Source organism: Carettochelys insculpta, chromosome 1 (assembly GCF_033958435.1).
Source record: "Carettochelys insculpta isolate YL-2023 chromosome 1, ASM3395843v1, whole genome shotgun sequence".
Taxonomy (NCBI): Eukaryota; Metazoa; Chordata; order Testudines; family Carettochelyidae; genus Carettochelys; species Carettochelys insculpta.
In genome coordinates, this window is record NC_134137.1 from 331806242 (window position 1) to 331830988 (window position 24747).

Sequence of the window (24747 nt, forward strand, 5' to 3'; positions counted from 1 at the left end):
TCCTTGTTATAGTTTTTGGTCTGGCCCTTTTGCCTCTCTGCTTCATTCAAAGAGCAGATTTATGTTTAGCCCTTGGAGAGCCACAATTTGCAGAAAGGCCTTGTGTTCAGCATGTCCTTGGGAAACATTCAAAACCAGGGATCTCTGGCAGGAGAGTTGCTTTGGTCATGTCTGTCTTTAGGAGGACTCAGGAAAGGGTAATCTGTTAGGAGCAGGATGGAAAATGTAGGCCATTTGCCGTTAATAGTGGATTGGGAAATGTTTAATGAGAGTTGGCAGTGTGTTCAAATTGCAGAAAATGAGATTTTGATGTACATTTTGTGCCCCAAAAGTGAAATCTTCAAAGGGAGTCAGCATCACAAATGTGGAGGAGTCCAAAGTTTCTCTCTCAGTATGTGATGGGGATTATACCAAGGGAATGGAAGGTGGGATAGATACGTGATGTTCAGAAGGGATATAGCTGGGAGCACTTCCCCAAAAGTACAAGAGTTGTGGGAACATCACTGGAACAATTTGTGAGTCTCTTTGTGCAGATGTCTTGCAGACACATTTCGACTGGCCAGACTAGAACTGCAAAATAACGCTGCTTTTGAGGACAGGCAAAAAGAGAGGCTAAATTTGCAAAGTGTTACTCAAACACAAGGATTAGAGGAGGTGAAAGTGGGAGTAGTTACCTTAAGTCATTATCCTTTGATGAGTATTTGGTGGTCTATATGGAATCAGCTTATTGTCTTAAATCAGTTTCAGTGGACAAGCGTGCACATTACAATAACAATCAGCAACAAAACCGATCCAGTAAAGCACCTTAAACATACAAACATTCCCACTGAAATCAATGCTTGACCAGGTGGGAGTAATCAGCAGGCTTAAACCTGGGACTGCATGTTCCCAGGCAGTGTTCAGAGCTAGGTCACCCGAATGACTGGAAAAAAGGGGCCAGTGAGGCTCTAGCTTGCAAAGGGCCCTACCCAAAAAGCCCTGACATCCAGTCCTATTGATTGCCTGGAAAGCTCTAATTAAGTCAGAAAGAGGCATTCTTCAGCATGTAAAACAAGGTGGATTGGGCAGCAGAGGGAGACTGGCACTGCTTGTGCTAGAATTATTGACTTGAGCGTCAAAAGAGTTTTAAACAGTGCTTTTTTTGTATTTAAAAAAAAATAGAGCCGGTACTCAGCCAGGGTTCCTAGGCTGTAGCTGCCAACAGGGCTCCAAGCCCTGGAGCTTCTGAGGTTCCCCTGGATGGGTCCCCAGGTCTGGAGCTGCCAGCAGGGCTCTGCACCCCAGCCAGTTCTCAGTCCTGGGGCTCCCAGTGTTCCCTGTCCCAGCTGACTCCCTAGGCATGGAACTGCTGGTGGGGCTTGGTCCCCAGGGCTGGAGATGTTGGGAGAGCTCTGTGCCCCAGCTAGCTCCCTGCTGTGTGGCTGGTGGAGTCTGTCACCAACTGACCAGGTAACCCGTGGCTGGGGCTGCCAAGGTCCAGCATGGGGTACTGTCAACACCAGAAAAAAAAAGCACTGGTTTTAACATTCTACTGCTGCCAGTGGGGCTCTCTTCATAAATTCTACAATTAATAAAACTTTGAGTAGGTTGGAAAAGGGCCGTTAGTGCCTTTGGCCATTTATCCAGCACTGTCCGACTGACAAGGCTTCAAGGAAATATTTCATTTATGTGCCTTACTCTTTTCTAATATTCTGTTCATAAGTAACATAAGGCACATCATCTGCAGCAGGAGAATTAGAATAAATATGTTGTAGTCAAAGTGTATTCTGATTTTCATTCCAAGGGCCTGTTCCAGACTTCACTGATGTAAATGGAAATACCTGCATTGGAGTCAGAAAGTTATGGGTCAAACTTAAATATTTCCCACAAAAAATTGCTTGTTAAAAAAAATCAATCTACAAAAAATTGAAAGAAAACCATGCAAGTGCAATACTAGATTCAAAGATATACCTATATAGATATATAGATACATATTTGTATGTGTAGTCATTGAACTTCCAGTAATAAAATAGCCAATTTCCAATTTTAAAGCCATTATGGATCTTTTAAGGAATCCCTCTTTATTATTTCACCAAAACAGAAGATGAAGCATCAATATTAATGGAATTATCAGCTAATAGATTACTATTGAATTGTCAGCATAGTTATCTTCTTTTCTGAAGGTTAAAGTAAATTGCTCAAGAAATGTTTCCAATGAAAAGAAAAATCCACCTATTTTCTGGTAATCAAAAGAATTTTTTTTAAAAGTCTACAAATTCAGCATTTATTATAATAATAATGATAAAATGAAAAAGATTAAAAAGAATAATGTATGAGCAATAAAGGATCAAATAATTTCAGCCTGAGTAATTATATTGATCTGGTTGCATTTTTAATCAAAATCAGGACACAGGGTTTTTTTTTTTTTCTATTTTATCTCCATCGCTGCTTCTCTTCCCCTTGAAACCTTCCCTCCCCAGCCCTTTTTGTTTTCTGTCGCTGGCAAAAGGAGAAGAATAAAAAAGGCAGAGAGGGAAGGGGAAATCGGGACAGGGTGTTGAAAATTTAAAAATGCTTCGAATATTCCCTTCCTCATTTTTCCTGTATATTTTTGCAAAAGATACTACAGTATATTTTAGGCACCTCTAAGTTTAAAGCATTTTTGAGACCTTCACATGAAAAGCACTGTAAAATATGTTATGTCTACTGCTCTATACTATATATTAATCTAAATGCTCACATATATCTACTTGTTCAATGGAAAACCCATCATTATCTTCTGGGCACCTGCTCAGACAAAACATATTAAAACAAATGGGAAATATTCTCGTAATGTTAAGAAATCGTTATCTTCCCCGTAGAATGTGATAACTGGTGAAACAATTACAGTCCTCTAAGTCTTTCTGAGCAAATGCATTTATGTCCACTCGCCAAATGACTTTTTATCTGACAAAGCATTTTTCCTGTATGTGCCCTGCTGAAGAAACACTATTCACATCTACTTTATTTTCTGACAGACATTTTCAAGAAATGCCTCGTACTGTGGAGCGCAAGATGATGAATATCGTCTAGAGGTTACGACTCCTTTGCAACGGGTTGACCTGTTTATGGGGCAATTTGACAGTGTCCTACTAACTTCAATATCTGTCTTCACCAGAGGGAATCTTACTGTTGCTAATCTGGTAACATCTGAGGGCCGCTTCATTCAGGTAAATGTAACTAATATCAGAACACTTCAATATGAGTGCAAAGAGTAAGCCAGATAAATTAGAAGTATAAGAAGCTGCTATAGATAAGTGGAGCTGGGGAAAGAGTGGGAAAATACAGCCACGGATTAATGGGCTAGTGGAGAATCAGGAAAGCCATAAATTGGAGAATCGGTAAGGAAACAGAATACCTAATACAGCACCTGAAGTATATTGGCTTTGAGTTTGTCACAAGACACATGGGATGTCTGAATCTTAGTCTTAGTGCTCTAACCATGGTAGTAAGTTTAGTCTGCCCCCTTTCTGGTCTCACTGAGCACACGCTCTCAGAGGTCAGGCCTCTTACTCTTACCTATTTCTGTTGGGAATATCACAGTTCTCCTGCTTTTAGACAGGCACCAGGGTCAGGCTGCTCCACCTCTATTAATCATTTAACACTGCAAGACTGACTGGGCATATGAGTTTCTTCCCTTCTGGGATCTGGGATCAGAATTATAGTATTAATAGCTTTCTTAAAAAATATTCTTACTTAACAGCTGAAACAAAGTGTTTGAGGAAAAAAGAAGGTTAAAGCAAGAAAAAGCCCAGATAATGTCTTTGTTACCTAAAGTACTTGCAACTGACAACCTGGCAGGCTTAGCAAATTCAGACGCCCCTTGCATGTTTCTTGTCTGCCTGTGTCTTCCTCCGATTATCCTCACTCTCTACAACCCAGAGCAAATAACTTTCAAACCCAAAAGACTAACAATTTTATGTATTAGGTAATGAGCTTTTGTGGGCAAGACCCACTTCTTCAGACTTCTGTAGTAGAAATGAGAAATCAGTGAAATATAAAGCAGGGAGTAGGACAATTTACCCACCTTTGATATTTGCAGGAATGGAAGATATCCCATTTCATTTCATTTACTTTTCCCAGAAGTCCTCTTAATGATAAGTAACTCCTACTCCTCCCTGTTTTATTTTCTTTCTGTCTTTTTCTTCCTCCCCCCACACTCCCCTGTCTTATATTTCTCTCCTTTCTCATTTCTGCTGCAGAAATCTGAGAAAGGTCTTACCCACAAAAGCTAATTACCTCAGAAATAAAATTGTTAATCTTTAAGGTGCTACAGGACTGCTTGCTTTGTTTTGTGAAGCTACAGACTAACGTGGCTACCCCTCTGAGACTTTTTAAACCCTGTTAGTGTGTTTAGTCCTCCAGGATGGTTCATCTGTTGTTGATGGACTTTGGCCCCACTGGTCAAATTAGTTCTATAGGCTGTCTGGGGACTGAACTGAGTCATCAAAGCTAATAGTTCTGCAGTTGTCTTTTTACCATCCTTCAGTGGAAGCTGATCAGAGGAAGGGAAAGCTAATCTTGAACCATTTTTCCTTCCCATCTGATCCATCCCAGATAGTCCCCATATTGGGAATCATAGAATCACAGAGGTAGAAGGGACCTCAAGAAGTCATCGAGTCCAGCCCCCTGCCCCAAGCAGGATCAACCCCAACTAAGTCATCCCAGCCATGACTAATGTCAAGCCAGGACTTAATCTCTAGGGATGGAGATCCCACCACCTCTCTAGGTAACGCATTCCAGTGCTTCACCACCTTCCTGGTGAAGTCGTTTTTCCTAATATCCAACCTACACCTCTTGTTCTGTAACTTCAGACCACTGCTTCTTGTTCAGCTCTCTGTCACCACTGAGAACAGTTTTTCTCCAGCCTTTTTAGAGCCCCCCTTCAGGAAGTTGAAGGCTGCCATTAAATGACCCCTCAGTTTCTCTTATGCAAACTAAATAAGCCCAAATCCCTCAACCTCTCCCCATATATCATGTGCTCCAGACCCTTAATCATTTTTGCTGCCCTCCACTGAACCTGCTCCAGCACATCCACATCCTTTCTGTACTGGGGGACCCAAAACTGGACACAGTACTCCAGATGTGGCCTCACCAGTGCCAAATAGAGGGGAAGAACAACCTCTCTAGAGCTGCTCGAAATGCTCCTCCTAATGCACCCTAATATGCCATTGGCCTTCTGGCTACAAGGGTGCACTGCTTACTCCTATCCAGCCTTTCATCCACTATAAATCCCTAGGTCCCTTTCCACTGTACTGCTACTTAGCCAGTCAGTCTCCAACCTCTCACAGTGCTTGGGATTCTTCCGTCCCAAGTGCAGGACTCTACGCTACACTTCTCCTTGTTGAGAATGAGAAGCATTCAGTCAAAGATACTTGTTGAGGAAAAACAATTTCAGAGTCCAGCCACATATATCATGTTAACAGATTGGCACGGGGCATCCAGGGATGTGTCAGACTTGCTCTCCTGCCACTTCATGGGCTGAAGGAGTTCCACCTCTCTACCAGTGTCTGCTGCCGAGGTCAACGCTGCCGCTGCTACTTCTTACCCCTCTCGGCTCCATGGGGAAATGACGAGATGGTGCCCCTGATACCACTACAGAGAGATGAAGTTGCCTTTGTTGTCATCCAGTAAGGACAGGATGGGGAGGTCCATGAAATAACCTACCGGAAAGGACACATGGGATGTTTTAAAAAAGAATCAGTGTGAATCTCAGATGGAATTTATCAAAATATTAAGGCTATGTTTGCACTAGAAGCATCTGTCAACAGAAGTTACTTCAACAGGGTAATCTCGACAGAACCTCTGTCAACAGATTGCATCTACACACAACTTGGTCTGTCGACAAAGAACTGCCAGATTGCACTGACTCGTGCATCTGATGAAGCGGGTCTTTGCCCATGAAAGTTCATTCTTCAGAATACCTGTTAGTCTATAAGGTGCCACAGGACTTCTTGTTTTAGAAAGCGGAATGCCAGCTCTGCAAATAGGGCTGCCTGGCAACCAGAAGCCCTCTCTGTTGACAGAAGTGTCTACACTGCACTTCTGTCGACAGCACTCTGTTGACAGATTGTTATGTCTCAGATTTTTGAGGAATAATACTGTTGAGGCAAATGCAGAGTTCTGTCGAGAATCTGCAGACAGAATGCTTTAAGTAGGTGGATGCTCCCTGAGTTATGTCGACAGAAGGGTGCTTCTGTCAACAAAACTCTCTAGTGTAGACGCAGCTAAAGGGATTACACTGTAATTTTTACTAAAAGTCACAGGATAAACTCACTGCCTTAAGGATGGAGATTGTTTTCATATGGGGTTTCTAGTGGTTTAAGCAATGTCCTACAAGTCATAGGACCCAAATTCTAGCTCTCAGTGTAAGCACTGTCTCACCATGTAATCCTGAGCAAGTACCTTCACCTCTCTGCCTCATTTTCCCATCATTAAGCATGGGCAGTAATGCTTCCTGTTCTCTCTGTAAGGTTCACTGTGGGACTTCAGTGGGCTTTGGTTAAAGCCCTTGGAGATCACTGGAGGAAGGTACAAAGGGATACTTTCATCTATTACATTTTTATTATGCATTCATGTCTTGAACCAGACTTTATATTCAGGATTTTGTCCATCTCCCAGAACAATAAAATATAACAATTAAAATACTTCCAGTCTACAATTATTATTCTAGGGCCATCCAGAGATGAAAAGAAGAGCTATTGTGTGAGCTGCATATTGCCGTTAACAGAAATATTCACATCATTGAATTAGATTGGCTTGAGTTACAGAGGGAGGTTATCACGAAAATCATACTGTAATAACACTCTAAGCCTTTCTTTATCCAAACAGCCTTAGGCTCTAGTATATCCAACAGCAGAGTGAACACTCAGACAGCCTTTAATGACTGGTAACAGCACATCTGTGTAACTAAACAATATTTCTTGCCTTGAAAAAAGGTACTATGTCTCCAGGATACAAGACTTACAGCATTTTCCAAAATGCAATATACACACAAATTAAATCTTTTTTTTTGCACCCCACTAATAGTTGTCTGGGTGATATGTCCAAATGTGTTCATTAACAAATTTTCAACTAATGCAGAATTGCAGTGGAGTTTCTATGGTAATCTGCCTGGTGTCTGCAATGAATAGAAATAAATTGCAGCGAATAGGCCACTCATTTTAGTGTTGCTGGGATATAATTGCTAAAAATCACGATAACCTCACAGAGAAACAATTCAGTGTGCTGCTGCTCAACCTCCCAAATATTGAATACAAATTCTATAGCAAAAAAGCTAATGGCTTTACCATTTTATTTACCATATCTATCTTATGGGTCAAATTTGCAAGGGGCCTTAACTTGCCCTGTGCACATTCATATTTGCACTCACAAGTCAAAGGTACTCATTTAATGCACTAGCGTTTTTGTGTGTAAATTATTGAATTTATGCGTGCAAAATCTGTTTGTGGTTAAGAAATGAGTTTTGCTTAGTAGGACCTGATCCTGAAGTTGACTGTGGTCAAGCAGAGCCACTTTAACTTCAGTGGGCAGTCTGCTGCAGGATCAGGGTCTATCAATTCTACCCTTTAGGTTCACACAAACACATGCCATACATTGAAAATATTTCATCCAAAGTAATTTTTCTAGATTGTTATTAAAGGCATAAAGCAAATGTGGATCATTGAAATTAGGCCCTAAGCCACAAAGGGACTTATACACCTTCAGCCCACTAGGCTACTGCCTAACTTTACAGGGTATACATTGACTAAAATTTTCACAGTAAAGTTTCATAAGTTTTTTCCTCTGGGTATGTGCAGTGGCACTGACAGCTGCGTCAGGTCCAGGGCTAAGGTGGGAGGGGAACTCTGCTCCCTGTCGCCAGAAGGGGTGGATCCAAAGATGGAAGGGGTGGGGTTCAGGGAAGTTACCTCTGGGGCCCCACCACCTGTTGTTGAGCAGTGGCATAGTGCTACACAGCGTTTCAAAGGGGCCTGGAGACCAGCCACCACTGTTGCTGCAGCGGCTGGAGCTCCCGGCCCCTTTGAAATGCCACACACAGGGGCAACTGCTTCCCCGCCCTCCCCACCAACTGCAGGCCTGGGTATGTGCACTGCTGCCTCACAGTAGGCATCCCAACACCAGTCTCCTTCCTGAGACAGTGCAATCCATAAACCACCAGGAGATAGGTGTTCACCTCCCTGTGTTGTCTGCAGGGGCCTTACATGGTAGGTTTGCTCAGGGCCTCATTCAAAATCAAGGAAGAGGCAATGCCAACCTGAAACTTTCATTGCTATGATTAAAGCCCTTACCTTGGATGCCAGAGATCCCAGGTTCAATTCTTTCCTCTGTCTGATGGGGAGAAACCCTCTGACCAGGGACCTCCCACCTCTCTGGTGAGCGTCTTAACCGGGCTGTGATAACATTCAGGGGAAGTGGTCTTCCTCACTTTCTCCTGTAGAAACTCTTCTACCTTGGACAAATATTAGAGTAATTCAGGAGCGAGTGAAAAAAGAGAGAGAGAATAAACCTCCGGCCTACCTTTGTATGTGTCCACTCTTCTCTCCATTTTGCTTCCATCCACTTTCCCTCTGCTCTCCAGGCAACTGAGCACCTCTGCAATAAAAATGTAGTCTGTAACATGCTGATTTTATGTCCAGAATTATTATACAGTAGTAGTAATGGTTCTTCTTCTTCGAGTGTCCCCGTGGGTGCTGCACAATAGGTGTCGGGCTTGCCCGGCGCCGCAGATCGGATCTTCCAAGCAGTTTCTGCCGGACCGCGCATGCGCCGGCGCGCGCCGCTCCCTTGCGCGCTCCTGGCCATGTGCGCGATCCGGTCCCCGCCAGTTCCTCTTAACCGCCGTCGGCTGCAGACGGAATCCGAACTAGGCTAAGGCCAAGTAGCGTATTCAATGACTTTAACTGTTTTTCTTTAAAGTTTTTCAAGTACTTAGGCTACTGCAAGTTAGCCGGTTGTTATTTTTGCAAAAAAAAACAAAACAAAACAAAAGCAACAAACAAACTACAAGCGGGACAGCTTCAATCCAGTCCCAGTAACAAGCGCCGGAGGCCAGGAGCATAGGGCCATCAGCCCTCCTGCTGCGGCAGGCCATCGGAAGGGGAAAACAGCACAGAGAAGGTGCTAAGTACCCGTTTAACAACTGAAAGACTCACCAACAATGTCCTCTTCAGGATTTAAAGAATGTGAGTCCTGCCGAGAGGCGATGCCAGCGTCCGATGGGCACAGTCTATGCATAAGGTGCCTTGGGGAGTCCCATGTTGCACAGAAATGCTCCTTCTGTGCTAAATTAACAGCCAGAGCAAGGAGAGACAAGGAGATGCGGCTTAAAATGCTGCTTTTTGATAAGGCCCTCCAGCCAGACGTGCCGGAGCGGCCGCAGCAGGAGGGACCCTCCGGGGCCCATAAAAGGAAAGCTGCCTCCCTCGCCCCATCAGCACAAAAACGGAGGAAAGCCTCCCCAGCCCGATCCCTGCCGGCAGCAACAGCGAGCGGGACAGGAGGAGCGAGCAGCCGCAGCAACAGCTGATCGGCGGCGGCACGGAGAGCCACGTGGAAGCGGCTCAGCCTCCGATAATCAGCCAGCCGCCCCGCACCGCAGGCAGGGCGGCGGCTAAACAAGCGCCGGTACCGGCGGCACCGCAGGCAGCGGCATCGACCCCCGGGGAACCGGCGGTGCAGAGCGCGCAGGCACGCAGCCTACAGGCACCGAAGGACACCGCACGTGCGGCACCGCCTTCGAGCGTGCCGAGCACGGTGCGGACGGGGCCGGGATCCCCTGTGCGTCAGGGAGCGGAGTTACCTCCTCCAGGGAGGGGGAAGGCTGAACACAAGAGGAGGCATTGCAGCCCCTTTCTGGACAGGGCTGTGGAGTTGCTTTCTCACAGCCCTCCGCTTATGTTGCAGACTCCAACCAGAAGGCAGGGGTCCCCCCTAGCCTACCCGGAGCCCCCTTCTCCATTTTTGCAACCAGCCTCACCCTGGCTGGCACCACCTTCACCCTTCCTGGGGTTTGAACCGCTGGGCTATTATGCAAAATCGCTCTCTCCAGTGTCTCGACGATCTCCCTCCCCCAGACGCAGAGGGTATGCACCAAGGGAGTGGTCTAGGTCACCTTCCCAAGAACAGTGCCTATACTGCCATGGTCGCCCCTACCACGCGGGGCATAGACACCATCGGCAATCTACTAGGGAAAGATCCCCACAAACGATCTCGTACCCCCGAGGGCAATTGCGACCGGGGACAGAGACTCAAGCATCTCAGGGGGGACTGGTTATGGAACCCCGAGATTTTCCCTCGCAAACCTCTAGTGAGAGGGTGTACCATCACCAGCAGGAACCGGAAGGGTCCAGAGAGACGTACCCCAGCGGTTCCTCGCTCTCCTCCCCGGACGAGGCTACGGCCCCGGGAGACGTCCATCCTCCGGACGATCTCAAACAGTTTCAAGAGCTGTTTAAGAGGGTGGCCTTCACACAAGGCATCCAGACAGCAGAGGTGCAAGAGAAACACCATAAGCTCCTCAAAAATTTGAGACCTCCGGCCTCCTCCAGAGTAGCAATACTGCTTGATGAAGCGATCTTAGAGTCCGCCACTATGATATGGCAGACCCCTGCGACTATTCCTCCTGTCCAAAAGAGAGCGGATAAGAAATACTTCGTGCCGGCGAAGGGCATGGAGTTCCTGTTCAGCCACCCACAGCCAAATTCCTTGGTGGTGGAGTCGTCGCAACAAAGATCAAAGACATCTCAATTCAGGACAGGGGGAACAGACAAAGGCTACGTCTACACGTGCAGCCAACATCGAAATAGCTTATTTCGATGTTGCGACATCGAAATAGTCTATTTCGATGAATAACGTCTACACGTCCTCCAGGGCCGGCAACGTCGATGTTCAACTTCGACGTTGCTCAGCCCAACTTCGAAATAGGCGCAGCGAGGGAACGTCTACACGTCAAAGTAACACACATCAAAATAGGGATGCCAGGCACAGCTGCAGACAGGGTCACAGGGCGGACTCAACAGCAAGCCGCTCCCTTAAAGGGCCCCTCCCAGACACAGTTGCACTAAACAACACAAGATCCACAGAGCTGACAACTGGTTGCAGACCCTGTGCCTGCAGCATAGATCCCCAGCTGCCGCAGAAGCAGCCAGAAGCCCTGGGCTAAGGGCTGCTGCCCACGGTGACCATAGAGCCCCGCAGGGGCTGGAGAGAGAGCATCTCTCAACCCCCCAGCTGATGGCCGCCATGGAGGACCCAGCAATTTCGACGTTGCGGGACGCGGATCGTCTACACGGTCCCTACTTCGACGTTGAACGTCGAAGTAGGGCGCTATTCCTATCTCCTCATGAGGTTAGCGACTTCGACGTCTCGCCGCCTGACGTCGAAGTTAACTTCGAAATAGCGCCCGACGCGTGTAGACGCGACGGGAGCTATTTCGAAGTTGGTGCCGCTACTTCGAAGTAGCGTGCACGTGTAGACACAGCTAAAGATGGCAAGAAGCTAGAGCTGTTCGGCAGAAAGGTCTACTCCTCCTCCACTTTAACGTTGCGAATGGCAAATTACGCAACACACTTAGCGAACCATAATTTCGACAACTATTCCAGGTTAACCTCCCTCATGGACTCGCTTCCAGAGGACAAAAAGCCGGTGCTTAAGGCCATAGTGCAAGAAGGCTACGCGGCCTCGAGAACGGGAGTTCAGATCGCCCTGGACGTTGCGGACACAGCAGCACGTTCCACAGCAACGGCAGTGGTGATGCGAAGGGAGTCCTGGCTCCAGACTTCGGGTATACCGAGGGATCTGCAGGCGAAGATAGTTGACCTTCCCTTCGACTCGCAGAAGCTGTTTGCTGAATCAACTGACTCGGTCCTTCATTCCAGTAAAGATTCAAGAGCCACACTCAGGACCCTGGGGATTTACACCCCTCCATACACAAAGAAAAGGTACTACCCTCAACAAAGACGGTACCAGTACCAGCAGCAGCGCCCCCAGTACCACAGGGGTTACGAGCAAGGGCGACATCAACAGCACCAGCAGTACAGAACTCCCAGGCGACGTTCACAACAGAGCCGTGCGTCCTCGGGGTGGGGCCAAAGGCCACAAGTTTGACATACAGATCCAGGGCTGCGCCATCACTACCATCGCACAAGGTCATCCAAAGCGACTATTCCACCATCGCCTGCAACCATTCTACGACCAGTGGCAAAGGAGCACCACAGACAAATGGGTGCTGGAGATCATAGCCACGGGGTACGCCATCCCCTTCCAGTCGCTCCCACCGTCACGACCTCCACCCAAGCCCCACCTCCAGGAGGCCTCCCATGTAGCGAGGCTCAGGCAGGAGGTGGACCATCTCATGCTCATAGGGGCAGTGGAAAGAGTGCCGGAGCAACTGCAAGGGAAAGGGTTCTACTCCAGGTACTTCCTCACGGAGAAAAAGACAGGAGGCTGGAGGCCCATCTTAGACCTTCGCGGCCTCAACAGGTACCTGCGCAAGCAACGTTTTCGGATGACCACAATCGCCTCCATCCTTACAGCACTGGACGATGGAGACTGGTTCGCAGCCCTCGATTTACAAGACGCGTACTTCCACATAACTATCCATCCGGCTCACCGGCGATTCCTCCGGTTCATGGTAGGCAACGAACACTTCCAATACAAGGTCCTACCGTTTGGCCTCTCCTCGGCCCCCAGAGTCTTCACCAAGACCTTGGCAGTGGTGTCAGCCTACCTGCACAGACAGGGGGTATTTATTTTCCCGTATCTGGACGACTGCCTGCTCAAAGGGGCCTCGAAGGGGGAGGTTCTGCGCATGATACGCGTCACAGCAAACACGTTCTCTTCACTCGGCCTGGTTATCAATCTGGCAAAATCAAAAATAGACCCCACACAGGACATAGAGTTCATAGGGGCTCGCATAAACTCGGTTACAGCGAGAGTATATCTACCAGAGGCTCGCTTTCGGGCCATCGGTTCCCTCGTGCAGGTCATCACCTTCAGCCCTACGGTGCCGGTCTTGACGTGCTTGCAGCTGCTGGGCCACATGGCAGCGGCGACGTTCGTAGTACAGAACGCCAGGTTACACATGCGCAGCATGCAGCACTGGCTGGCGAGTGTATACAAACCGGCAGTACACACCGTTCACAGGGTGGTGTCGCCCACAGCCGGGGTGCGCAAATCCCTACAATGGTGGGTAAACCCCAGGAACCTGCTAACAGGGGTACCCTTCCACCAGCCGCAAATATCGGTTTTTCTCACTACAGATGCCTCCCTTATAGGGTGGGGAGCGCACATGGGCGAAGAGGTGACTCAAGGACTGTGGTCACCCACGGAACAGTCACTACACATAAATATACTGGAGCTCAGAGCAGTGTTCAACACCTGCAGACACTTTCGAGACCACATACAAGGCAAAGTCGTCGGGATCAGTACAGACAATACCTCCACCATGTTTTATATAAACAGGCAAGGAGGAGCTCGATCCCGTGCCTTATGCGCGGAAGCAATCCGCTTATGGAACTGGTGCATCGCCAACAATATAATCTTGAAAGCCTCATACTTGCCGGGTGCGCACAATGTGAAGGCAGACCAGCTGAGCAGGCGTTTTGCACTCACACACGAGTGGCAGATCCGTCCCGATCTGCTACGGCCGATTTTCCACGCATGGGGTTTTCCCCAAATAGACCTGTTTGCCACTCAGCACAACAAGAAGTGCCCACGATTCTGCTCCAGGGCAGGACTGGGATGGGGGTCCCTGGGGGACGCGTTCACGATCCTGTGGAGGGGCCCCCTGCTTTATGCGTTTCCTCCCACAGTGCTGATCCACAAAGTCTTGCAGAAAGCCAGGAGAGAAAGGGCCTGGATGATCCTGATAGTCCCAACGTGGGATCGACAACAATGGTTCCCCCTACTCCTGCGCATGTCGGACCGTCCACTGATGCCTCTTCCGGTGGCGCCGGATCTGCTCACGCAAGCCCAGGGGTCCATAGTGCACCCGCACCCCCAAAGCCTGCGACTGCAAGCGTGGTTAATCCATGGCTCAGCTCCCTAGAGAGCACATGCACAGTGGAAGTTCAGCAAGTCCTAGAAAGTAGCAGGAGGACTTCCACCAGAAAGACCTACAAGCAAAAATGGACTCGCTTCACGGCTTGGTGTTCTACCAAACAGCTGGCCCCACTTTTGGTGCCTATTCCTACAATACTAGAGTATTTACTGGACCTCAAGAGAGGAGGACTCTCGCTATCCTCATTGAAGGTCCACCTTGCCGCCATCTCGGCGTTCAGACATGAGGAGGAAGGGTACACGGTGTTCGCCCACCCTATGGTTACCAGGTTCCTCAAAGGGTTGGTAAACCTATACCCCCCTCGGAAACCGATTCCACCTTCGTGGAACTTGGACCTGGTGCTTACCACGCTAATGGGACCACCGTTCGAGCCCTTGGCCACGGTTCCCCTCCGCCTCCTTACAATAAAGACGACCTTTCTTCTTGCAATTACGTCAGCTCGTAGGGTGAGCGAGCTCGCAGCAGTCATGGCAACGCCACCCTGCACTGTTTTTTCCAAGGAGGCGGTAACCATACGGCTGCATCCAGCCTTTGTTCCCAAAGTTTCTTCCGAGTTTCACATTAACGAACCTATTGTTCTACCCTCGTTTTATCCAAAGCCTCATAACTCCAACGAAGAGGCGCGCCTACACCTCCTGGATGTGAGGAGGGCGCTAGCCTTCTACGTAGACAGGACCAAGTCCTTCCGGAAAACGGATAGACTCCTAGTCTCCCTCGCTCCCAAATCGAAAGGAGAAGGTCTCTCCTCGCAGAGAATCTCAAAGCACATTGTATCCTGCATAAAAATGTGCTACGAGCTCAAAAAGACTCCTTTATCGGCCACTCCCAGGGCTCATTCCACTAGGGCGGTGGCAGCATCAACAGCCTTTTTCAAGGGCGTTGCGTTAAAAGACATTTGCAGAGCGGCGACCTGGTCATCCTACGACACCTTCGCCAAACATTACGCCCTTCACAGGGTATTCCAAGAGGATACCCGTCTGTCTGCAGCGGTCCTCTCGGGGACAAGCTGCACATAATCCGATTACCCACCTCCTATCTTGGGTTACTGCTGGGTAGTCACCTATTGTGGAGCACCCACGGGGACACTCGAAGAAGAAAGAGAAGTTACTCACCGTAGTAACGGTGGTTCTTCGAGATGTGTCCCCGTGGGTGCTCCACTACCCACCCATCCTCCCCGCTTCGGATCTCTGTTAGTGTTTTGCAGGGGCACCCAAGGCGGTTGGTCGAGGAACTGGTGGGGACCGGATCACGCACATGGCCAGGAGCGTGCAAGGGAGCGGTGCGCTCCGGCGCATGCGCAGTCCGGCAGAAACTGCTTGGAAGATCCGATCTGTGGCGCCGGGCAAGCCCGACACCTATTGTGGAGCACCCACGGGGACACATCTCGAAGAACCACCGTTACTACAGTGAGTAACTTCTCTTTACCTGTGTTTATTTAGGTCCAGAATCTGATACTCTTACTCACAATGTACACTGCCTTGCCTTGTGAGTGCTTCCATTGAAATCAGTGGGATTACTCATGGGGTAAAATGCTACTAAACTAGAGAAAAGGTATTGGAATGTAGCCTATATTTTGTTTGTTTAAAAAGTGCACCTGAAGAAAGAACCTTTGGCCCAAAAGTTTGTATATTTTATTGAGGGAATACATGGAATCCATCCCTTATCTTCTGTGATTTTGCTGGAGGATGCAGGTTCCTCCACTAAGGTAGAAAAGTTATGTATTTGTACTCAGCCAGTCTAAGATTCATTACATTGATCTATATGATCTGAATGCAAATAATTTACAAGTTATTGTAAAACAAGTATAGTAGGTTCAAAACTAATAAAAGGAAATTTTTCTTCACACAGCACACAGTCAACCTGTGGAACTCCTTGCCGGAGGAGGCTGTGAAGGCCAGGACTCTATTAGGGTTTAAAAAAGAGCTCGATAAATTTTTACAGGTTAGGTCCATAAATGGCTATTAGCCAGGGGAAAAGTATGGTGCCCTAGCCTTCAGTACAAGGGCAGGAGATGGATGGCAGGAGATAAATCACTTGATCATTGTCTTCTGTTCTCCTTCTCTGGGGCACCTGGCATTGGCCACTATCGGCAGACGGGATACTGGGCTGGATGGACCTTTGGTCTGACCCAGTATGGCCATTCTTATGTTCTTATGTTAAGTAATTGGGGTGGGTGGGAATTCCGTGTTCTCCAACAGAGAAGTTGCAGCCCATTGATGCATTGATAAATGTTTCGACTGTTTCTGAAGTGTGAAACCTGTGTTGGCCCATGAATAGTTTGGAATTGATAGTTTACTACATATGATGGAGTTTCTGTTACAAAACAGAACAGTCATAAATTTTCTAAGACAGCTGCCATGCAGGAGAAGGAAAAGAAAAATAGTTTGACTTCCTTCCTAAGCTGGAGTCTGACAACAAGCTTTTTTAATAGGTCCCCCCCTCCACTCCTGCCCTCCCTTCTCAGAGTTTGCAGCTGTTTCTGCCTTTCCTATTGTGCTTGTTTTGAGTGTGTGACTGGGAACACAGGCCCTAAGTACAGCTGTTGGGTGCAGAGTGAATCAGGTATTTCACAGTGGTTATTTGATTAGAAAGTAGTATACTGTCACACTGGAGATGCTATCATTATGGAGCCAGATTCTTAGCTGGTGTAAATTGACATAGCTCCACTGAACTCAGAAGAACTCCACAATCTTTCATCAGATGTAGATCTGGCTTGTGACTGAAAAGGCTCTTTCATTTTAAATAAACTTGGCAGTTTTGTTTAATAACTTCTACGGATAATATCAATGTTTCTCTTTTGGTTTTTCTCCCTATTTTTATCTATGTAAATTTTCAGTTGTGGGAAAATATGGAGGGGGCTCAGACAATAATTTACTGTCCTTAGAGGCTGAGATTTAAAAAGTTAAAGCTTTCTAACCATTAAAACACGTCAACATCACTTGTCAAAATTCTTAAACTCTTATGTTCTCAAGCAGCATTTTTCTTTCTTTGCCTATTGGTAATTTCTGAGAAGCATTGATAGAGATACTTGTTTTTATCAGTTTGTGTAGCTACAGTGTTGTCTACTGACACTTACCAATAAATCTCTAATCTTCCCAATCCGAATAATAAGCCTCTATTTCCAGCTTGTTAGAGCTTGTCACAAAAGTTAACATAATAGTGCAGGCTGAAATTTCTGGAGCTTGTTCTCAGCCCAAATTGAAACTTTCTTCCACTTGAGTTCAATAATGTTCTGCTTAGCCTTTTTTTTTTTTTTTTGTGAGCTCTCAATAGCTGTGTCTACACATGCACGCTACTTCGAAGTAGCGGCACTAACTTCGAAATAGCGCCCGTCGCAGCTACACGCAGCAGGCGCTATTTCAAAGTTAACTTCGACGTTAGGCGGCGAGACGTCGAAGTCGCTAACCTCATGAGGGGATCGGAATAGTGCCCTACTTCGACGTTCAACGTCGAAGTAGGGACCGTGTAGATGATCCGCATCCCGCAACGTCGAAATTGTGGGGTCATCCATGGCAGCCATCAGCTGGGGGGTTGAGAGACGCTGTCTCTCCAGCCCGTGCGGGGCTCTATGGTCACCGTGTGCAGCAGCCCTTAGCCCAGGGCTTCTGGCTGCTGCTGCTGCAGCGGGGGATTCATGCTGCTTGCACAGGGTCTGCAACTCATTGTCGGCTCTGTGTATCTTGTGCTGTTTAGTGCAAGTGTGTCTGGGAGGGGCCCTTTAAGGGAGCGGCTGGCTGTTGAGTCCGCCCTGTGATCCTGTCTGCAGCTGTGCCTGGCACCCTTATTTCGATGTGTGCTACTGTGGCGTGTAGACGTTCCCTCGCTGCACCTATTTCGATGTGGTGCTGCGCAACGTCGATGTTGAACATCGACGTTGCCAGCCCTGGAGGACGTGTAGACGTTATTCATCGAAATAGCCTATTTCGATGTCGCCACATCGAAATAGGCTACTTCGATGTAGGCTTCACGTGTAGACGTAGCCAATGAAAACAGTCCATTTGTGTGGGCTGCTGGCCAGTGTTCCCTCTCTCCTGGGCAACCGCACAAGCGTTCAGCTTACCTGGAACACTGCTGCTGGCCTATTCCTTCAGCCTGGAAAGGAGTGACATCCTGCCCCTGTCTAGTATGGACTCTTAGCTTTATTTCCTGCATATAAGACAAATTCAGCCCATCAGTCATCTTTTCCTCTAGAACCCAGGATCTCCTGCAGGGGTAGGTCTGTTCACCACAGATTTGTTTCTCTACCAGGCATTTGCTTGAGAGTCACCCTGTTACAGAGCCACTCTGTTTCCTGTCATGCTTTGCCTCCCAACCCATGTCCCCCATGTTCCAGGGTCTCCTGCAGGTCCTTGCAGCTCTCTACTGTAACTGTGCTGCTTGTGCTGTCTTTTAAACCACCTAATCCCTAGATGATCAGGCTCAGCTGAGAGGTAGCTCATTCACAAAGAGCACCAACCACCCTGTGAGAGTCAGATTTGCAATGGATGTAATTGTCAGGGAGAGAAGGATCAACAAGGAGTCCTGTGGCACCTTAAAGACTAGCACATTTATTAGGGCATAAAGTTTCATGGGCCAGAGGTCACTTTATTACAGTCATGAAATGAAAGGATCAGATGGTAGGGATACATACATACAGATGGGAATGTTACATCAGTGTTAATGAGTCTAATTCAATAAGGATGAATGTGGCCCACTTCCAGCAGTGAAAAGAAGGTTAAATACCTAAAGCAGATTTCTTATTTTAATGAGAGAGCCATTCCCAGTCCTTATTCAGACCCATTCTGATGGCATCAAATTTGCAAATGAAATCCAGCTCAGCAACTTCATATTACAATCTGTTTTTGAATTGTTTTAGTGAAGTATGATGACTTGCCAGTCTGTAAATTTGTAACTCTGCCTGGGGAGGTTAATGTGCTCTTCTACTGTTTTTTGTGTGTTACCATTCTTGATGTCTGATTTGTATCCATTTATTCTTTTGCACAGAGACAGTCTGGTTTGTCCAGTATACACGGCAGAGAAGCATTGCTGGCACATGACGACATATATCACATTATTAGATGTGCAAGTGAATAAGCCCTTCATGGTATGGTTGATGTGTTTAGGTCCTATGATGGTGACATGAGTGTAAATAGGTGGACAGAGTTGGCAGCAGGGTTTGTTGTAGGAGTGGGTTCCATGATTTGTGTTTCTATTGAGGTGTGTAGTTGGTGGTATGTGTTTCAGGTTGGGGAGCTGTCTGGAAGTGAGGACTGGCCTGCCTCCAAAGGTCTATCATCTTGGATAGGTTCTAGATCCTTGATGATGTGTTGTAGAGGTTTTAGCTGGGGGCTTTAGGTAAAGTCCAGTCACACGCTGATGCTTTCTTTGTTGGGTCCTATAGTAGGTAACTTCTGGGTACCTGCCTGGCTCTTTCAGTCTGTTTCTTCACTTCCCCAGGTGGCTATTGTATTTTTCAGAATGCTCGACAGAAATCTGGTAGGTGTTTGCCTCTGTCTGAGAGGCTGGAGCAAATGCAGCTGTATCTTAGGTAGTGGCTTTAAACAATAGGTTTTGTGATGTGTTCTGGATGAAAGTTGGAGGCATGTAGGTAAAGTATAACAGTCCGTATGTTTCCGTTATTGGGTAGTGTTTATGTGACCATCACTTACTTGAACTGTATTGTTCAGGAAGAGGATCTCTTGGTCCAGGCTGATGTTGATGGTGGGGTGGTAGTTGTTACAATAAAGCCCTCCTTCCCCTGGAAGTAAATGTCATCAGTGTAGCGCAAGTAGAGTAGGTGTACTTTGGGATAAGAGCTAAGCAAGCACTTTGTTCTAAGTCAGACCTAAAAATGTTGGCATGCTGTGGGGCCTTGGGGGTATCCATAGCAGAGCTGCTGACCTGAAGGTATAAATCATCCCCAAATCTGAAATGGTTGTGGGTGAGGTCAAAGTCACAAAGTTCATTAACTGTATCCCTGATGATGTCACAGAAACACTCGTGTTCCAAAGCCTTTTTCCCAGGACAGCGGCACAAGTTAAAAACCAATCAATTAAAGCACATGTAGATCTCATTCCCTGTATTTGAGGAACCCCAAGACTACTCTGGATTCTATGTACTCACTTTCTGTGCTTAGATCCCTATGTACATGGCAGATACTTCCAGAAGAAAGCTAGCTAGAAATAATCACAGCTTTGTGTAATTCAGTGATTACGTTGGGGCCTGGCTATGTATTCACTGAAGCCAAGAACTGCCACAGAATTCAGTGAGAGCAGAATTGGGCCTTCAATATTTAGAATCTCATAAGCAGCTGTCTACTTATGTTGGAGTAAGTCGGTGGTAACTGCCATTACTTCAGTGCTGCAGAATCAGGCCTATGGTGTATTCTTAAAAGGCAATGGCTCAGAGCAGTGATATGCAGAGCCTTCCATATTTAGGTCAGTTGTTCAAATGCAATACATATCTAAAGTCACTGGACATCATGACCATCTTTTGGCTGCTCAGTGGCCTTTGAGTTCATGTTCTCCATTTATTTCCAACTAGTACAGATAACAAAATCCACCAGTATGAATGGCAACCCTTGTTGAAAGTATTTGCAAAGAGGCCAAGGAGTGAATGAACGCAGAATGTAACATGCTAGTATCTCCAGAAGTTGTCTCCGAGAAAGTAGTTAAGGCAGATTGCTAGAGCCACAGCAAAGCCTCCCCACTCTGTGGAAAGCCTGCTTCCCATGTTGTATCTATTTGCTGTGCCTTTTTTGTGTTTGGAGTACTTGACTTCCCAGAGTTGGAGATCTGGGACATTAAAGAATAAATATAAAATAGACATATATGTATTTATGGGGATGTGTGTGATTAGTTACAGTGCTTCTTTTCTTTCTCTGTCATTAAACTGATGAAATTAAATGCCATGATCTATATTGTTAATATTAATTATTAATATTTTAAACTTATCTTGTAGTTTTTGAATAGTAGTCTTTGTTTCCATGGTAGAAAGCATGCCTACATGATCCCAAAATAAACTTAAATAATAAAGGAAAAGAGAGGAAATCTATATACTGAAGTTTAAAACTAACACCTGGAACCAAGTTACTGTTCTGAGAGAGCACATGTTTTAATGTTCAGTTCCAGTAGAAAAGCTTATGCCTTTCAAAGTGGATCCATTATACTCAATGGATTACAGTGATATATATACAACATCCAGAGAGCTGCATGTGTGCCCTTTACAAGGCTATGCTGCATATCCTGGAGCGCTTGAGGGTTACATAATAACATTAACCCTGAACCTGTCTCTGCTGGATAATGGCCTACACCTGCCAGACATGTAGAGAAAACTAACAATATGATACTGGGACTGGCTTGTTTTATGTAGACCTCTGATTTTTGCAGATGATAGTCTGACATGCATACAGTGCCGTTTGTAACTCAACCCTATTGACTAGCAGGACTGATCATCAGAATGAGTAAAATATATATTACATGCATGCTTTTGTGCTGGAGTTATTTATTACGGTCTAAATATATAAAGTTATATATAAATTAACCAAAAGTCAAGGCTTCTTACTGAACATTGATTGATATGTGATAATGAAATAGTTTAAAGGTAATAGTCTGAAAATATCCATGGACATAAAAATGATTATTCTTTTCTAGCCTAAAAGAGATAATAATCAATCTATTGATCTATAGCCAGTGTCACTGAAATACTCTTGAACTGTACTGAAAGGCTATAACATATGCTTTCAAGGCCTTTGGAGTGTGCCATTTTGAGTACTGTATATAAAATATATGCCAGCTTAAAAACTAGCAGTATAAATTCCAGTCAGTGTACTAGTGAATTATCCATATCTTTCATGGATGGGGAGGATAAAATGTTGTTACATTTGTATTTGTCTTGAGAGAAATGCCAAGAATTGCACTGCTAATTGTCTGTGAACGTGCTTTTCAGGAAGACAGCTGGCACACGTGTTCTCCTGATGTTTGTGCTCTCAGGAGCTGTTTGATTTCTTGTGAAAATATGATATGTGCTGCAGGACATAGATAATCCAGTTTGTTATATTTAGAGTAATCCTAATATTCCTCTAGCCCACTTATCAGGGTTATGCCATAGCCACACCACCCTGACCCACTACATAAGGAAGATGAGTGCTGAGTGACTGCACAGGAATGCCATGCAATCCAACTACATACTGCAGAGCATGCCCTGAGAGTCTATGCCTCTCTTTGCCTCTGTAGGATTAGGTAAAACCAGGTTCAGGTAGGCCAAGGAGGTGCTATCATGTGGAAGCATAGAAGTATGAAAGAAAGTGCTCCAACAGTAGTTATCGATGTTTTATTATCAAACTGGGAAGATGTGTTTAGTGCTGTCTCCCAGGCATCAGTCCTTGGTCCAGTATAAAAGTTTTCGTGAATGACTTGGATAATGAACGGAGAGTATGTTCATACAATTTGTGGTTAACTGGAAACTGGAAGGGGTTTCAAGAACTTTGGAAGACAGGATTGGAATTCAAAACAGTCTTGACAAATTAAAGAATTGTTTGAAGTCAACAAGAGGAAATTCAGTGAAGCACATAATACTTAGGAAGGAAAAATCAACCCCTCAGTTACAAAATTGGGAATAATTTTGGTAGTACTTCCAAAAGGGAACTGGGCATTAGAGTGGATCACAGCTGAATATGAGTCAGTAGCATGATTCTGTTACAAATAAGGCTGATATCCTTTTGGGGTGTAATGAAACAAGTGTTGCATGTCAGACATGGGAGATTACCATCCTTCTCTGCTTGTCACTGAAAAAGCCTCACTTGAAGTTTTGCGTCAAATTCTGGTGCCATGCTTTGAGAAAGATGTGGACAAATAGGAGCGACTTCAAAAGAGTCCAACATAAATTAGTTAAGATTTTCAAAACCTGACCTATGAGGAAGGGTTTAAAAAGACACTGGAAATATGTTGTCTTGACAAAACAAGAGTGGGGGGAATCTATTAACAGTCTTTAGATATGTTAAGTGGTGTCATAAAGAGGATTGTGGTCTGTTTTCCATCTCCACTGATAGTAGGCAGAGAAATAATTGACCTCACCTTAAGCAGTGAAGATTTGGTTAGATATTAGGAAATATTTTCTAACTATAAAGTTTTTTAAACTTTGAAATAGGCTTCCAAGGGAAGTTATGGAATCTCCATCACTGGAGGCTTTTAAGAACAGGTTGCATAAACACCTCTCCTGGATGGCTACAGTTTACTTGATCCTGCCTTAGCACACAGAGCTCAACTAGATGAGCTCTTGAGGTCTTTTTCAGGCCTACCTTTCGGTCATTCTGTGGACGGGGCCAGTGAGTTCACAAGCTGCACAGATATATTGGCCCCCAATTAATTAATGTTGCATCTCTTGGCTATCTCTACAGTTCTTTAGTTACAGGTCTGGTCTGTGCTTAAAAGTTGCATCAGCAAAGCTACATTGGCAAGGAGCGTAGGGGGAAAAAAACACTTTCCTGACAGATATAGTGGGACCGACAAAATGCCCTTGTAGATGCAGCTTTGCTAGTGGAAGAGTGTGTCTGTTGATGTAGCTAATGTCATTCAGGTAGGTGATGTTCCTGCACTAGCAGAAAAAAACTCCTGTGTATACTCTGTTTACACTAGAGACAGTGGTAGCATAACTATGCCAATGTAGGCTCTGTAATATAGACATAATATTGACTTTGGATCCGTTGCATGGTTATTTCACACCATAGTCCCAAATGTGAGTGTGGTAATTCTATTCTTCCAACCTCGGGTCACATCACCCTGTAGAAAACCATTTTACTCAGCTTTGAGCTGTTAATGTGAATTTTACCTGTGGTGAATAATAGATATTTCAGTCATTTAAATATCAACTTTCTCTCTAACCATAATAATAGGATATGAGTTACTTAGGCTATGACCACATTTTGAGCTGGGGTATAATTTCCAGCTCATGGATACATGCTTGCACTAGCTCTGATTGAGTTTGCATGCTAGAAATAGAGGTGCATTCTTGGCAGTGCAAATAGTGGCTGGTTTTGGCCACCTGAGTACATACTTGGTGTCTCAGATAGGATCATACTGGGAGTGGCTAGCCCCTCCACTTCTTGCATTGCTGCGGCTACTCTCTACTGTTAGCATGCTAGCTCCATAAGAGCTATCATGAGTATGTCTCCTCAGACTGGAAGTAATACCTACAGCTCCAAGTATAGGCATACGCATAGACTGTCAGCCCTTGAGGCAGGAACTTTCTTCTTGTTCTGTGTTTGTATAGTGTGCAGCTAACACTAACAGTTCCTGGACCATGACTAAGACTCCTAAATGCTATCACAATTACAGAAATGCCATTTCTTGCATTGTTCTTTAGCTGTAACTCAGAAGTATTTAAGGGTTAACATTGTTGCTCAATCAGAAAGAATGTTTGGCAATAAGTAGTAGCCTGGATTATTGATAGAAGAGAATTCTTAGCATTTTATAGCAGTGGGTATTCGAGAGGAGACATGGCTAATGATCAACTAAAAAGGTATTTGCAGCTGTGGTGTTACCTCTGCTTGTATAATACTAACATTAATCAAGCTTTTCCATGCAGCTTTGCAGTTCATTCCATTTTTCACTCTGTCCTGCATATAAAAGCAGAGCTCATCCCGTAATATATTGTACCAAAGATCATAGCTCTGTGTTACAGAAAACCAT

General features: G+C 45.8%; 1 protein-coding gene across 5 annotated transcripts in view; it reads left to right on the top strand.

Annotated features, from left to right (window-relative positions):
- The window catches only part of MET (MET proto-oncogene, receptor tyrosine kinase), a 167676-nt gene that overhangs the window by 79603 nt on the left and 63326 nt on the right, over nucleotides 1-24747 (top strand). For all 5 annotated transcript variants that reach the window (XM_075014845.1, XM_075014873.1, XM_075014865.1 and 2 more), the window contains one exon: nucleotides 2997-3188. In XM_075014845.1, the coding sequence (XP_074870946.1) occupies nucleotides 2997-3188 (192 nt within the window). The remainder of the gene's footprint in view (nucleotides 1-2996; nucleotides 3189-24747) is intronic.